General features: G+C 38.5%; 2 protein-coding genes across 2 annotated transcripts in view; one reads left to right on the forward strand and one right to left on the reverse strand.

Moving 5' to 3' along the window:
- Positions 1 to 2,467, forward strand: part of LOC143282929 (uncharacterized) — a 101,171-nt gene extending 98,704 nt beyond the window's left edge. The window contains exon 8 of the mRNA XM_076588827.1: positions 515 to 2,467. Within this exon, the coding sequence (XP_076444942.1) occupies positions 515 to 532 (18 nt within the window). The 3' untranslated portion in view covers positions 533 to 2,467. The remainder of the gene's footprint in view (positions 1 to 514) is intronic.
- Positions 2,468 to 2,993: 526 nt separating this feature from the next.
- On the reverse strand, positions 2,994 to 13,848 carry LOC143282930 (exodeoxyribonuclease-like). Its single transcript, XM_076588828.1, has 8 exons — positions 13,638 to 13,848; positions 12,256 to 12,306; positions 11,285 to 11,482; positions 10,707 to 10,905; positions 9,840 to 9,911; positions 8,876 to 9,022; positions 8,323 to 8,503; positions 2,994 to 4,490 (listed from the first exon to the last, which is right to left on the reverse strand). The coding sequence occupies exons 1-8, from the start codon at positions 13,824 to 13,826 to the stop codon at positions 4,373 to 4,375; spliced, it is 1,155 nt and encodes a 384-aa protein (XP_076444943.1). The 5' UTR covers positions 13,827 to 13,848; the 3' UTR covers positions 2,994 to 4,372.
- Between the last annotated feature and the right edge of the window lie 2,790 nt (positions 13,849 to 16,638).

A 16,638-nucleotide genomic window follows, 5' to 3' on the forward strand; every position in this document is an offset into this window, starting at 1 on the left:
AAAGGCAAGCGCAAAGAGAAGTGGGGAGATGATATAATTATACTTGTCAATGCCAGTGAGGACTTCAAACTGTTCGCTGCAACCATCTGCCCTGACCCAGCACTTCCGAGTAAATACGTATCTACTGTGCCTCTGATACGACATTCTCTGTGCAATGTGTCTGTATAGTTTTATTAGCGTGTGTAATAGCATGGAAACACGTAAACTGTGGTGATGAACATTCGGAAAAGTCATGTCTTGGGGTCATAGGCCGGACCTTGGTTCAAATTCTGAACAGACAGCTCTTGATTCCGTCAGAAATTACAATTCACCTTCAGTCACAAATGAAGGCTGAAGAAAGTTATGAAGAATGCATAAGAACTACCTATACAAACCCACACACAGGGGGTCATTTCAAGGTCACAGTGACATAAATGCAGTTTGTGTTCATTGATGCTTCAGCGAATTAAAAAAAAAGAAAAAAAAAAAGAGCAGTGCGTACTTAAAGACTTTTTTGTTTGGTTTTTTGTTTCAGGACTACAGAAAGAAGTAGAACAGTCTGAGAGGAGATGGGAAGCAATCTGCACCATGTAACAAACCAGACAGCAAAGTTTGGAGAATTATCAACACAGATATTTCTTCCGAACATGGAGTGCCACTGTACATAAACCTAAACACCACTTTTCAGACAATGGCGCAGAAAGCAGACAAAACTTTTACATTCCTAAAAATGTTGTAACTGTGTTGTAACCGATTTGCTGTGTTGTGACCCCATGATCTACCAGTTTCTTCTTCATTTTCTTCTGTTGTATTTCTACATTCCATGTACACATTTTTTTCTGCAAAGATTGCAAGGTTTCACACTGGAGGTTTTCACCAGGTACTGTCCAATAACAGATTTTAAATAAAAGCAGTTAACAGGTTACAAAAGAACACAAAAGGGATTAATGGCATTTCATCAGCTTTAGCTGCCGGAGAAGCTACTGGACATTGAACAGGTTTTCAGAGAAGGAGAGACAGAGAGAGGGTGGATGCATATGTGTTTGTACTTGTGAATTTATCTTTGTTAAAATTTAGTAATCTATACACACGTTTCATGAGGCCATTATTGAAAACTCCCAAGTCACAATGATCAACCATCACCATTCAATGTGTTCTTTAAGCCTCTGTTTGTTCTGTCAGAATCAAATACAAACTTTTGTCATCAGTAAATATTGAGTCAGCATCTGTACCCATGCTTCATAGGTCTATGGAGACTCAAAGAATATTCTTCTTTATTTTGTGATCAAAGATGATTACATTTATGTAGAATATTGGTCCTTGGTGATCCTCAAAGAAAGATGAGGGATGGTGTTTTGTGGACTTTATTCATTTATGAAAAAAAAAAGTCTAAAAGTGTTCCAAACATCCTTGTAGAATCTGAGGATCTTTTGGAATTCCAAGTTCACGCATGTTGATTCTGCAGCAAAAGAGTAAGAAACTAGAGACTTTATTTCCATGTAGAACATCAAGTAAGCACGGTAAAGTTCCTGAACTCTATGTCAATGGGTTATGGAAACAAGAACATACCCAGCATGCAACCCAAGAAATGGTGAATGACTGCAAACACAGTGGCATAAAAATGATCATTCATATAAAAGCCCACTTGTATAAAGAATGAGTACGGGAGCTGCAGCTGAAGTTGACCAATGGAGAAGAAAAAGAAGAGATGTTTCTTTAGACCCTTTTCAACACGTAATACATTACCAGAGACAATTACAGAAGAATTCAAATCCAGCAATTTTAAACACTTTCTGTGTTTGTGTGTTAAACTCCACTGACTACTGTGTAGCAAACATACATATCAAGAAAGCACCAATTGAAGTAATCAATGCCACAATGACCATGGATATTTTTAAACCATGTATTTCAAGCTTTCCATTTCATTTGTCAGCACTCTTCATTTATAGGCTATACTGATGGTAGCTCAGGCACTGTGTATTTGCTCTAAATATTAGCATTCATGAGAATTGCAAAAAAAGGGGAAAACCACCAAAAATAAAGCAACAACAGAATCATTTTGCAGATGAGAGTCCCATAATAAATCTGCAAATGAAAAACGTAACTGTAAAACTACTAGTTTTACTATACAGAGGTATTGATAGCAATGATGTCTATTTTAATCACTTATCAATTTGTCAGGTGTACAGCAGTGATCGTTCCACAGTAGCTAAAAACACTGATATAATCTGTAAATTTGTGATTTGCCAGATCAAACTAATTTATAAATATTCTCCTACATAGCCTACAAAGCAGGGGTAAATAAAAACAGTCACATACTTGTAAAAACCCACTAAGTATACAAGTGAAACTGGGAATCGCAGCCCATGAACCAAAAAGTCCTACATAATAATACTGTTTTGCTGTTTGACAGTTTAAAAAACATATGTATGCGTTTCTGGGAACTGAAGAGATTAAGCCTGACAACATTTTCTCTATCATTGTGTGTGTGTGTGTGTGTGTGTGTGTGTGTGTGTGTGTAATTTTGCATGAGGCTGAAATGAGAGTGTTTGTGTGTTCATGCCTGATAAGATAAAAGTTTACACTCAGACTTTTTTTTTTCCAAGAGGAACTTTATTCACGTTCTGAAACATTCACTTTTAAACTGAAACACACCACTAACAACACACAAGCATTCAAATGCTCAAACATTTGAAGTGAGTAATACTGAAACACATTCAATGAAAACTGATGTAAAATTACAAACAACAATGATAGTGTCAATGGAGCTGCTGCCTTTCTCTCTTCCTCACTCTCTCCGTTACTAGTAACTGAAAACACCCACTTCTTACACTTCATATGCAGGTGAATACCATGTCCAAATCAACAACAAACATTGAATAATGGGAGAGAAGCATGTGTCTAAAATGCAGTTAAAATCTACTCTCAACATAATCTTAACAATTCTAAAATGACACTTATTTTTTTTCGTTTTAGTCGAAAGCATCACACATTAGCACCAAAGTTTCCATGTCTTTTATCCTGATTTTTATTTCAGTGTGGCTTTTTCCAATCATCACAAAAACATAAGCTAGCTGTTCCAAAATAAAATAAAACAAAATATAAACTGGCTGCTCCAAATAACTTGATAAGTTTACTTTCTCTCTCAAACCTTAACACAGTTACACATGGTAACACTTTCAAAAATAAAGAATGACACACAGAAAAAAGGTAAAAACACTAACAAGTACAAATGATAAGATGAAAACCATAAAATGCAAGTGCATGTCATAACGCTAGTTAAACAAAGAACAACACAAAGTGAGAACATACATTTGAAAAACTAATCTTCTCATCTACAACTACAGATAACAATCTGCCCTTTAGAAGAACCCCGAACGTTTTACAAACTGTGCCTTTCAAAAAGGCACAAGACCAGACAAACAAAAACTGCCTTATCTCTCAAATCCACAACATCACACAACATAGGAGTTTGCAATGTAAAAATGGTGATGGTTCTGTCAGGAATCTATAGCACAAACATCATTTTCACCCACATTTTAACCATCATTCATATTACTCAAACCCTGTAAAAGACTATGGAAATGAAAACTATATATCATCATAGAATCATGCTGGCCTTTACGTATCTTTGAAACACACATGATGTGCTTTCAGTTTCATGAAATTAAACACTGCAATGATTCTTCAAGTTCAATGTGAGATTCTCCATGGAGGAAAACGACTCTGTAACCCCTGTTTCAAGCTTGTGTATCTCAAAAGTGGGACCCACTGTAATTTCATTAACATTTCCTATCTTCTGATTAGAGACAGTTTTCTGTGCAATGGCAAACAAAGAAATCATTCTGTTTGTCAAGGTAATTTGCACAGTACCTTCACAGTATAACACACCTGTCAAAAACCATTATCTTGTGCTTTAGTTCTGGGCTGGACATTTCTTCTTTTCCTTTCTGTTTTTAATCAAGTTTATTGTAAAGCAGTATAAACTGCTGAATCTCATGCAGTTAATTATCCGTACGTTAAACCTCTGGTTTTGTCAAGAAACTAAGATATCAAAAATAGCATTCGGCAGATGTATTGCTCATAATGGAAAAAGCTGGGTTTTTTTTTCGATTTTCCTCCCAAATTTCGACAGCCTTAAAATAACTACATGATTTTCATTGCTGATGCCTACACACTTCCTGACAAACCTGCACAGTTCTCAACTGCATTCCTGAACATGAACATAGGTACCATGGATTACAGTCGTTGGTAGATCAGATGTTTTCATCCTGGGCAAATGAAGCGAAATGTACTCAGGAATCAACGGATTACAGTCATTAGCGGACTGGATGTTCATATCCTGGGTCAACGATGACAATGACACAGGTCAGCAGAGAGCAGGGTCCCACATTCACAGAGCCAGCAGCAGGACAATGGGGCAGTGGTCACTGCCCATGACGTGCGTGCGGATGACACTGTCACACAGATCCTTCTTCAGACGCTCTGACATCACAAAGTAGTCCAGGCGCCTGCAAACAGGCAGCAATGTACAACTCGACATGCTAAAAAAACACACCAAAAAACCCAAAAAAACAAACAAAACATGCTTCTACAATTATCACTACCACAACTAATAATGATTACATAAAAAACGTCAGAAGAACACTCATTTTGGTAAAATGATAAGAGAGGATAATTTTCCCAAACTCTTGACAAACCCAAAGCAAACTAACGAACTTGTCTTCTGCAGAGTGTAAACCAGCCATTTTCACTAAATATCAGCTCCCATCTACGCATTTTTCAGCCAACTTGAATCAAGAAATGAAGGATAAAGTAAATGGTTTGAGCAGAAGAAAAGTGTGCTATCATTCAAAGAGACAAGAATAAAAAATAATTTTTAAAAACAGGGCATCAGTATTTTACAGCTGTCGTGTCTAATGTTCTCCTCTTGGGCCGGGTTGTACAAGCGATCTTAACAGCACTAAGTGTGTTTAGTGTTAAAAACTACTGGACCTAGTAAATACTTAATTCTAAGCAAACTTTGCACTGATGAGATCACTTTCACAACCCAGCCCTAGTGCTCACTCAGATTTTCAGATAAAACTTTTCTTGTACATGGGAGATGGTTCCTCAGGTACTAAAATCCGAACAAACGTTTATGTTTTTGACTGTGCATTCATTATCAGTTGTTTCGCTTGTTAGATTAACGAATTCTAGTTTACAAAGTCCTTTAAGCAATTTCCTGTAATTGTACTTGGATATTTTTTTCAAATTTCACCCAACCCCCTCCCTCATTTGCCCAGTTTCACCCAACTCTCCATTCATTCACATCCACCACCCCTTCTAAACAACAATACTCCAATGTATACATTAATACTTTAACAAAATTTCAATCACCAATATGTGTGACGGGATATTAAACAAAATTCCTCCTCCTCTGAACATATTTGAGATTATCTCTGCAGTTTGGCAACAATGGATCACAAAGTTGACTGGTCTATGAAGCATGTTCCAGCTTCAATGAAACATAGTGCTTTTTCTGTGGAGAACTTTCTGCTGTCACTCCTCAATATGTGATGGCTGAAAACTCTGAGATGGTCTTTATGTCTCATGCATGACTGACTACACACACAAGCCCACAAACATGTTCAGACCATAAACATGTGGATGGTAACACAGGCAAGGCCCAGTTCTGAATCTGTGGCATTCCTGTTAACATAAGCAGCTGGACTGGCAGTCTTACTAAGAATACTGCCATCTCCAATCCCTCCCCTTGCTCCAAACACCATATTCATTCCACCAGATGGAGACTGGTGCACACCTTCTATGAAGTGTGGAATGTGTGGAAAGGGGCCAACGGAGAACGAGCCCTTCCCTTGACATCTTCTGGCCCCATTCCAAAGGAAAGTCAATATATTATTTTCACATCACACTAAATTTACAACCGTGAAAAATTATACATGTTTGTACCACAGACAAAACAACTATTTTGAGCAATTTCTTTATGTTTAATATTCAAAGTAAATATATAAAACTAAAAGGAAACTCTGGCAAGTTATTGAGACTTCTAGTACTTGGGACCATAACAAAATCAAATCATTTTGCATTTAGCCAAATCAGCTGTCAAAGGGTCTTTACATGGCTGGTGGTAATGAAAGAAGCATTCAGACCTGAAGAAAGTTTTATGTTCCCACCTGGCTGTCCACAATTTTCTCTCTTCTCTCTGTAATAAAGATTATATGAACATATTTTTCTTCTCCATTTCTTTCTTTTTGTCTTTGTCAAATTTTCATGAACAGAAGGGCTAGGTTCCTGCTCTTGGTTTCCTCTACTATCACCTGATGCTTTCATTATTTGATACTGATACATCACTAAACCACTTTAACAACAACGAAAGTGATCATGAAACACTTTAAAAGTATAATAAAACATAATCACGCATTTATAAACACAAATCATGTCTTCACAGGAATAACAACAGTAACTGCCACAACAGATGCAATGCAAAAACACCAGTTCAGTTCAGTTACTCAAGGAGGCGTCACTGCATTCAGACAAATCCATATACGCTACACCACATCTGCCAAGCAGATGCCTGACCAGCAGCATAACCCAACTCACTTAAACAATGGAAAAAACAACAACAACCAAACAAACAAAAACTCTAGTCATTCCACAGACACTCAAACATCTCAACAGCTGACTGACCATCAAACGTTTTTCTCTTATTCTGTCATTCCACAGACACTCAAACATCTCAACAGCTGACTGACCATCCAACGTTTTTCACTTATTGTCATTCCACAGACACTCAAAACATCTCAACAGCTGACTGACCATCCAACGTTTTTCTCTCTATTCTGTCATTCCACAGACACTCAAAACATCTCAACAGCTGACTGACCATCAAACCTTTTTTCTCTTATTTCTGTCATTCCACAGACACTCAAAACATCTCAACAGCTGACTGACCATCCAACTTTTTTCTCTTATTCTGTCATTCCACAGACACTCAAAACATCTCAACAGCTGACTGACCATCCAACATTTTTCTCTTATTCTGTCATTCCACATACACTCAAAACATCTCAACAGCTGACCAACATTTTTCTCTTATTCTGTCATTCCACAGACACTCAAACATCTCAACAGCTGACTGACCATCCAACGTTTTTCTCTTATTCTGTCATTCCACAGACTCTCAAACATCTCAACAGCTGACTGATCATCAAACGTTTTTCTCTTATTTCTGTCATTCCACAGACACTCAAACATCTCAACAGCTGACTGACCATCCAACGTTTTTCTCTTATTCTGTCATTCCACTCTCTTATTCTGTCATTCCACAGACACTCAAAACATCTCAACAGCTGACTGACCATCCAACGTTTTTCTCTTATTCTGTCATTCCACAGCACTCAAACATCTCAACAGCTGACTGACCATCCAACTTTTTTCTCTTATTTCTGTCATTCCACAGACACTCAAACATCTCAACAGCTGACTGACCATCCAACATTTTTCTCTTATTCTGTCATTCCACAGCACTCAAACATCTCAACAGCTGACTGACCATCCAACGTTTTTCTCTTATTTCTGTCATTCCACAGACACTCAAACATCTCAACAGCTGACTGACCATCCAACGTTTTTCTCACTATTCTGTCATTCCACAGACACTCAAAACATCTCAATATTCTGTCATTCCACAGACACTCAAACATCTCAAGAGCTGATTGACCATCAAACATTTTTCTCTCTATTTTGTCATTCCACAGTCTAGAGAATAGACTACTCTTTATGGACTGGCTACCGATATTTAGAAATCATTGAAGAGGCTGAATGTAATAACTTAATAGTCTTCTTTGCTACTGATGTATATGCTTAATATATTCCTGTGGTATAAGTTATATTTCCAATATGTCCAATATTGTACTTGTGTCACATTCCTTCAGTAAGGGGCTTTGACCTTTATTTACGCATACCCAGATTCAAACACTCCACTGTTGGACACCGTTCTTTTTCTGTCTCTGGACCTTGCATTTGGAATTAACTTCTCTTTCGCTTCGTCAGGTCTCCGCACTCAGCTCTTGCAAGTCTGGCCTTAAAACCCACCTCTTCACAAGATAGCCTCCCTCCCCTACCTCTTCCTTGTCTTCAGTTTCTTCAGTTTTAGAGTTATGCATGCATGTGAATGACTGGTGTGAAAGCGCTTAGATCGGCCTCTGCACAAGATTCAGCGCTATATAAATACTATCATTATAATCATTATTATTATCATTATTTGAATAACACAGTTCATTCTTTCGTTCTTTCATTCGTCATTCCACACACGCTCAAACATCTCAACAGCTGACTGACCATCCAACGTTCTTCTCTCTGGCCTGACGGAAGTTGGACCAGAACGTGTATGCCTCCTCTTTCTCTGGGTACAGGGTGCGGAAAGAGTCGATAAAACCCTGCTCCAGCAGCTTCCCAAAGCCGGCTCTTTCCTCGTCCGTGAAACCTGCATTGCGTTTGTTGCCTTTGGGGTTTTTCAAGTCTGCAAAAACATGATGGCTGTGTTACTACACACTGAAAAGCAGAGTGACTGAGTTAGAGTGAAGATGAAAGTGAATTACAGAGTGCATGCATGTGAGTGCATGTGTAAGCACATGCACAGATAACAGAAATTGTTGGGTTTTTTGTGTGTGTTTTTTAAAATTCTGAACAAACTGATAATGGAATATAAACTTCCTGAAAATGGAATACGGCTGCCCAAATTTTGAAGTAAAAATAGGAACAGACCATTAAGTGTCCACAGTCAGGCCCACTGTCAACATGAAGCACGTCCTCAGCAATGCAAACAAACACACCAAAGTACGCAGAACCATCCAAGTACAGCAGAACCATCCAAGTACAGCAGAACCCTTACCAATGTCAAGGTGGGCCACGTTCAGGTCTCCACACAGGATGACCGGCTTTTTGGCATCCAAGTCCTTCAGGTAGGCCATGAAGTCTTCGTCCCATTCCTTGGTGCGGTACTTCAGTCGCACCAAACCCTGACCAGAGTTGGGCACATCTGTGACAGATTTCTCACGGACTATGACTGCGTTCACTTCCATAACTGTTTGTGAAGAAGGCGCCTTGTCGTGACAAATTTGCAATAAATAACTGCTAATTCATGTCACTTCAGGGGCAATTACCTTACAAAAAAACTCTTAAAATAATCATGGTTGTTGACATGTTCCAGAAAATAAGTCTTCTATCTTAAAAATACTATTGTTCTGGAATGCAAATATGAAACAAAAGTGAAACCAAAAAAAAAAAATATATATATATACACAACTCAGATCAAAACAAAGGACAGGTGTTTGTGAAGTATACTTTAGTTTGCTTGTATTTTTCTTTTTTTTCTGTCAGAATTTAATTCAGTGCAAGACATAAAATGTAGCAGTTATCTTAAAAAAATTACTGCACAAAGAGATGTGTAAACTGCGTCAGTTGACCACAGTTCTGCTTCTCACCAACCATTACATCACAAGTTTTTTGGGGTTTTTTTTAATGAAAGTTTTGTACAGAAGTCCTGTCAAGATAATCATCCTTTCACTAACTTGATGAGCAGGCAAACTCATATGATTGAATCTGTCAATGTGTTAACTTTTTCCTGACCTTAAACACACACACACAAACCCAAACAAAAAACTAGCAAACAAACTAACCTCCCCCCCAAAAAAAAACAACAACACAGAATAAAAACAGCACCATCATTAGCTGTGACATGGCACAAATCCCTGCTTCACAAGTCCTCTGAAACTAATGGGTCTATACATGACTGTCAGTGTTTCAGTCAGAGTGCATCATTTCCTTTCCCATTCACACCATCACATCCCACTTACAAGCAGTCACCAGGTAAAATTTCTCAAATTCCGCCGTGATCACTCTCCCTTCATTGTCATGCTTGGCTTTTCCTGAGAACATACGCAGAAGAAAACTTCGTGTCATCACAAGTACTGTATCATCATCATTCTTATTGTCTCAAATTCTATCAAGTAATCACAGAGAGACAAAACAGTGAACCAACCATCATGGCTCAGTGGCTCTCACAATGGACTGCTAGCTGGGAGACTGTGGCTTTGTTACAGGTCCAACAGCTAGGCTTTTTACGGCCTTCGGGGCAGTGAATTTACATCCACTGTGTCTAGGGTTTGGTATAGAAAGGCATGGTCCAGTCCTCTCCTTCTGACGTTTTTAACCTTCCCCAACCAAAGTCAGGTACCCATTCACATCTGGGTGGAGTGAAGAAAATTTGTATTTATATTTCTTTTTTTCACAACAGATTTCTCTGCATGAAATTCAGACTGCTCTCCCCAGGGAGAGCGCATTGCTATACTACAGCGCCACCCATTTTTTTTGTAATTTTTTCTTGTTCCTGGCAAAATTCTGTAGAAAAATCCACTTCGAAAGGAAATACAAATAAAACTGCATGCAGGAAAAAATTAAAAAAAATGGGTGGCACTGTAGTGTAGCAACACATTCTCCCTGGGGAGAGCAGCCCGAATTTCACACCGAGAAATCTGTTGTGATAAAAAGAAATACAAATACAAAGAAGAAAAAAGAGAAAAATGGCAAAACCACTAACACTATTACAGAGATGAACAGAATAAGAACAAAGCCCTGACTGGTGCCCCTCCCCCCAACCTCCCCTACACCCCCCCCCCCCCCTCTTCTTTACATTTATGAGAAGAAGAGAAAAAAGCCCTGACCGATGCCATAAGTGACAGCAATGGGGTCCGTCTTGGTGTACATGCCAGTGCCGGCATAGCCCTCCTTCTCTGCAGACACCCAGTGAGCCTTGTAGCCGTCCACCTTCAGCTCTGGTGGTAGTTTGCTCTCTGAGCATTTCGTCTCCTGCACGCACAGCACGTCTGGCTTCTCCTGCTGCAGGTACGACAGCCCGTCTTTCTGCAACATTGAAATGCAGAGAAATGTGCTGTGTTGTATTGTACAGTGTTGTGTTGTATTGCTTTGTAAATTAATTTGTATTGTACTTCAGCACTTCAGCCATAGCTAATTTCTCTGAATTGCATTCTGTTGAGCTGTATTGTATTGTGTGTTGTTAATTTGGACTACACTTCAGCCACATCAGATTCCTCTGTGTAAAGTTTAGTCTGCTGTGTAAAGGAAAATGATAACAGAGACAGAGATAGTGCAATATGAACACTGACACAGAGAGATTTAGAGAGTGAGAGAGATGAAGAGAAACCAAGAGACATGGAACAGGAGAAAAAAAAGACAGACAGACATAAAGAAAAAGGAAGGGAGGGAGACAAACATTACTCACGTTCAACCAGGCACGAACTCCATTAATATTCCAGGAGGCGATCTTGAGGTTCCAAGCTCTACCATCCTCTGTCTTGGCACTTGAAGAAAAGTCCATGGACTTAAGACCATCCGACACCTTCTTAGCAAGCTTTGGTGGTGGTTCAGATGTGGTTTCTTCTTTTTCATCATCATTCTCTTCTTTCTTGGCTCGCCCACGCTACAAAAAACAGACATAACCACAGTGGATTTTAACAATCATCACACACTAGTCAACATGTAATCAAGGCAAAAGCCTGTCTTGTTAACTCTTACATAGTCCAATTCCATAGTAGGAAAAGATGTTGACGGCTTAAAGCACACTACACTACAATTTATAAATGAGTATGTGTGGAAATGTACATGTTTCTATTCCATACTGATGAGGAAATTTGTATCCTGTTTAATTAATATAGCAATCAACCTGAGTGAGCTAACTTATCCGAAAGTTGGCCTTTAAAAAAATTTTTTTTTTTTTTTTTTTTTAGATGATTCACTGAATGCAACATCTATCTACATTCATTTTAATTTTTACTTTTTAGATATCAGCACCATGTGTCAAACCTCTTCCCCTGCCATAATTATGCTGCAATATGAAATCACATTACTAAGAACATATAATCTAAATTATTTATATCCATGGAACAATCATTATTAACTACAAATTGCCTCCGTCTGATAATTATGGATGCCACAAGTATCAAACTCAAGTGGATAATTTTTTGTGTGAAAAACCTTCTAACCAAATATTGTATTAATTATTATAAATACTAATCTGTGTATGTGTGTGTTTGAGTGCGTACGTGCGTGTATGTGCATGAGCGTATGACTAAATGTGTGTATGCATATGTGCATGTACATTTGTGTGTGTGTGTGTGTGTGTGTGTGTGTGTGTGGTGTCCAGTCCCATGTGATCACCTGGTCCAAGTGACAGCACAGAGAACACCCACCTACCTTCTTGGCCTCTGTCTTTGGCGCTGCTGTTTCTGCATCCGCAGCTTTGGACTGAAACATTTAAAAACAAAAAAAAAGTTATACTTTGTTCAACAATATCATTTTCTCCACGACACAGACAATGATACTGAATATATACAAGAAGGAATGAATGGATATATAATTATGATATCTAAATAAACTAAAGTGATTTTACATAAATTCTATCAAATCCCAATCCTACGTAGCTGACACAATGGTCAGCTGTGAACATTCATGACAAAAGCAATGAAGTACATACAGTAAATGTATACATGACAAATATTTTATTTCTAAACTACCATTATACAACACTACATATTTTCTTTCTTTAGCCTTTGTATTTTTAACTGTTTGCTTGCTATTTTCTTTGGTTTTAACACTGATATGGCCTCTTACAGAAAGCAAGTTTACTTGTGCCATCCATCTGACAAACCCAAAACCTTTTACATTATGAAACCTGTTTAATCTTAATGTTATCAATTCAGACCTTATACTAGTTTTAGTCAATCTCATAATCTTATATATTATTACATGGAGATATGTATCCTCTTAGGAATGAAACATGCAAAAAAATTTGTGAATTCCATGGCACAACTTGAAGTATACACTGTGATTAAAACAAAGCAATAACTAGACCACCAGTTGTATCAGACAAACAAGACATTGAGGTTCCAAAAGTGCCAGCCGCTTAACTATTCTGAAACGAAACCCAGTTTAAAAGCTCTAGAGAAAAATGCAATCAAAAATGAACGCAACAGCATTCCTACCCTCCCTCAAAAAGAAAAAGAAAAGAAAGAAGAAAAAAAAAGGCACTTAAAGACTTACTGTCTTACCTGAATGTATATTCATGAAATAATGAATGTGTCCATGCTGTTTGCATGTTTATATGTACACCATATCTAATAAAAAGCCACAGTTGCAAATTTATGACAAATCAGGAACTCAAGTGACAGACAGATCCCATCCTGTCCTATGGTCCATAATTTCACCACCTTGTCATCAAAGTGCATGAAAAATTATTATTATCATCACAGATTCAGAGATTCCAACAAGAGATGAATACCAATATATAAAGGAAGCGTGTGTGCGTGCGTGCGTGCGTGCGTGCGCGCGCGCGCGTGTGTGTGTGTGTGAATAAACTGTCAAAGCTTGGGTTTGTTGTTCAAAACATGCACAAATATCACAATGCAATAATCAATTCACTGGGATTTAACATTGATTCGATTAAATGATATATTGTCATAGATCTGTACTGTAATTATAAACTGTAAATGCAAATCATGAGAGAGAGAGAGAGAGAGAGAGGGAGATAGACTGCGAATGATCTCAGATAGGGCAGATGATCACTGAAAACAACATACTGCTGCCTTTCTCTTTGGCGGCATGCTGTAATAGTTCGACAAAACACGGGCTCTTGATTGCTGTACCAAAAACACCTGGCGACTTCGGCACAAAGAAAACGCAGACGCCAACAATCTTCCTGAATATGTCACTCTCCCAAACTTGCACAATGCATTGACAGTGGAAACAAAGCCGCGAAGCGCCGGCATTCGGGAATGTAGAAAAGTAGCACGAAGTTTCGTTTTCACGATTTCATAAAAACTCTCATTAATATACTGTGTATCCTCAAATAATGAATGATTTTCGGTCACGATAACATAATTAACAGTGGCCTTCAATTGTTTTATTACCCTTGCAAATTTGGGGTATGTTATTTGGAGATCCCAGTAATCTATGATCCCTGTTTTTCATTTTTAAGTTGACGGCGTGACGCGCCCGATACAAGGGAGATAACCACTTTCAATACCTCTCTGCCCACAAAAAATTAATGTGAAACTATCAGGAAGAGCATGTCAACCTAAATGGGTGATTATTTCAGTGAGAGACAGAGACTAAGTATACCAATATGAATCAATCCTGACATTTTCTTTTTTTTCTCTCTTTGATCGTTTTGTTACGTGAACAGAATTAGCTCCTCAAGTTTGTTTTGCTTTTCTTCTTCACAACCGCCTCTTCTTCTTCTTCTGTTGTGTAGCCACAATCAACTCGTTGATTATTTTGCTACATTTTTGGGGGGGTTTCCGCAGACCGGTTGCAAAAGAAAAAAAAAGAAAAAAAGTTTACTCCAACCACATTCACACTCTCCCTCCTGCCCACTAACTGGATCAGAGGGGGCGAGAAGTGACAGGCAGGCATCCTACTGATGGCCCCTGGCACCCCCCGCCGCAGCGCCCTCCCTCCAGCACTCCCCCTACCTACTACCTACCTAAGCATTCACTCTCACATTCATATCCGACAATTGCTGTAATTTATCCTGTGGTTCCGCCTACTCTTGGAGTTTCGCAGCAGCGAGACTGTCAAGAGTGGCGACCTTGAGGTGAGAGGTGACTCTGCTTTTGAAGCTGCTGGGGGAGTCCGTGCCTCAGCTTCCCTAGAGCGCCCGGGATAGTTCAATGTTCAAAATCATTTTAATCCGAGAAACCCGATTTGGGTACATGGAGACACAAGGGAAAATCAGGCCCACATCCTCGAGACGTGCAATTTCACGATCAAGAAGAGGCGGGGCGGTGTGTGTGTGTGTGTGGAGGGGGTGAGGGGGGATGAAACACTGAAGAAAAATTGAAAGTAAGAAAAAAGAAGAAAACTGAAACAGCGAAAAGGCAAAAATCGAGCGCGCACCACTGCGCGCGCGGTAATGACCTCATCACGAACACTGACAGTGACTCGGACATTGAAAGAGAGAGAAACTGAGATAGAAAAAAACAAAAAAAAAAAAAAAAACTTGAAAAAAACGCACGTGGAATCACATCACCCACAGCGTCCACCACCGCCATCCTAGCTGGCACAAGAAAAAAGAACAAAAACACCAAAACCATCGCACATATTCAACAACTCAGCCTGTCTGGCTACGTAACAACACTGACGACCCCCCTCCTCGAGGAATCAAAGAGTGCACCGACTGTCAACGTGCCCCGGGGTCGTCCACGACAAAACGGCCTCAAGAATTAACCAGTAAGCTTAATGCTCTCCCGATGTCCGAAAAGTATGTACGATCGAGCATCTAAAGACGGACGCAATTAAAGGGAACCCGTTTTGGTAAAGTTTATCAGTTGCATCAGTGTTGCTGTATGCATTGAGATAGTACACCAAAGTCAGACAGAGGGAGTAATTCTCATCTGATTCAGTTGAAGATATCTAGAGTATCATGATTGTTAAACTGCCCGTTGACTGAACTGATTTAACAAATTACCATTCATGGTGTTATGGAACAGATTAAAAAAAAAAATCAGATATAAAAATATATTTCATTACTGATTCTTTTTTCAGTGTATTTTAAGATTTTACAAGAAAGGCAAGACCTCCAAAGCCTACTTGTGATACACTTTAAAAAAAAAATCCAAGCTATTTATGTATTGAGTATAATGCATTTACTGTTATATTTATATTTTTTGTATTCTCTAAACTTGGCACTTTGATCTGAAATTCGACCCAACAAAAGACCTGTCATTATTATCATTTTTTGTTCAAACAGGAACTTCTTTTGCTAAGCCTGGAAGTTTTATTTATTGCAAACGTTTTGGTGTAGACAGTAGAACAAGGGAAATTACTCTGCTGGGGAACTTAGTTTGCTTTAAACTGATCTTTCTCATCTTAAACATTACATTTTAAAATTATACTCAACACATAAAAAAGCTTGGATTTTTTTTTTAAAGTGCATCACAAGTGAGTCTTGAAGGCCTTGCCTCTCTTGTTTCAAAATGTAATGTTTAAGATGAGAAAGATCAGTTTAAAGCAAATTAACTCCACTAGCATTACAGAGTAATTTCCCTTTTTTTACTACCTGCACCAAAATGTTTGCAAATAAATAAAACTTCCATGCTAGCAAAAGAAGTTCCCGTTTGAACAAAAAATGATAATAATGACTGCTCTAGCTGTTGGGTCGAATATCAGATCAAAGTGCCAAGTTTAGAGAATACAAAAAATATAAATATAACAGTAAATGCAGTTTGCATATAATTAGGCTTCATTCTTTATTTTTTTGTGCTCATCCCATAAGCGCAATATTGTTTTAAACAAGATGACTGGAAAGAACTGAATTTTTCCTATTTTTATGCCAAATTTGGTGTCAACTGACAAAGTAGTTGCAGAGAAAATGTCAATGTTAAAGTTTACCACGGACACACAGACACACACACACACACAGACACACACACACACACACACACACACACACACACACACAGACAACCGATCACCGGGTTAAAACATAGACTCACTTTGTTTACACAAGTGAGTCAAAAAAGTAAAAACAACTGAGCCGGTTTACACACACACACACACACACACACACACACACACACC

The sequence above is a fragment of the Babylonia areolata genome, chromosome 6, assembly GCF_041734735.1.
Source record: "Babylonia areolata isolate BAREFJ2019XMU chromosome 6, ASM4173473v1, whole genome shotgun sequence".
Lineage (NCBI taxonomy): Eukaryota > Metazoa > Mollusca > Gastropoda > Neogastropoda > Buccinidae > Babylonia > Babylonia areolata.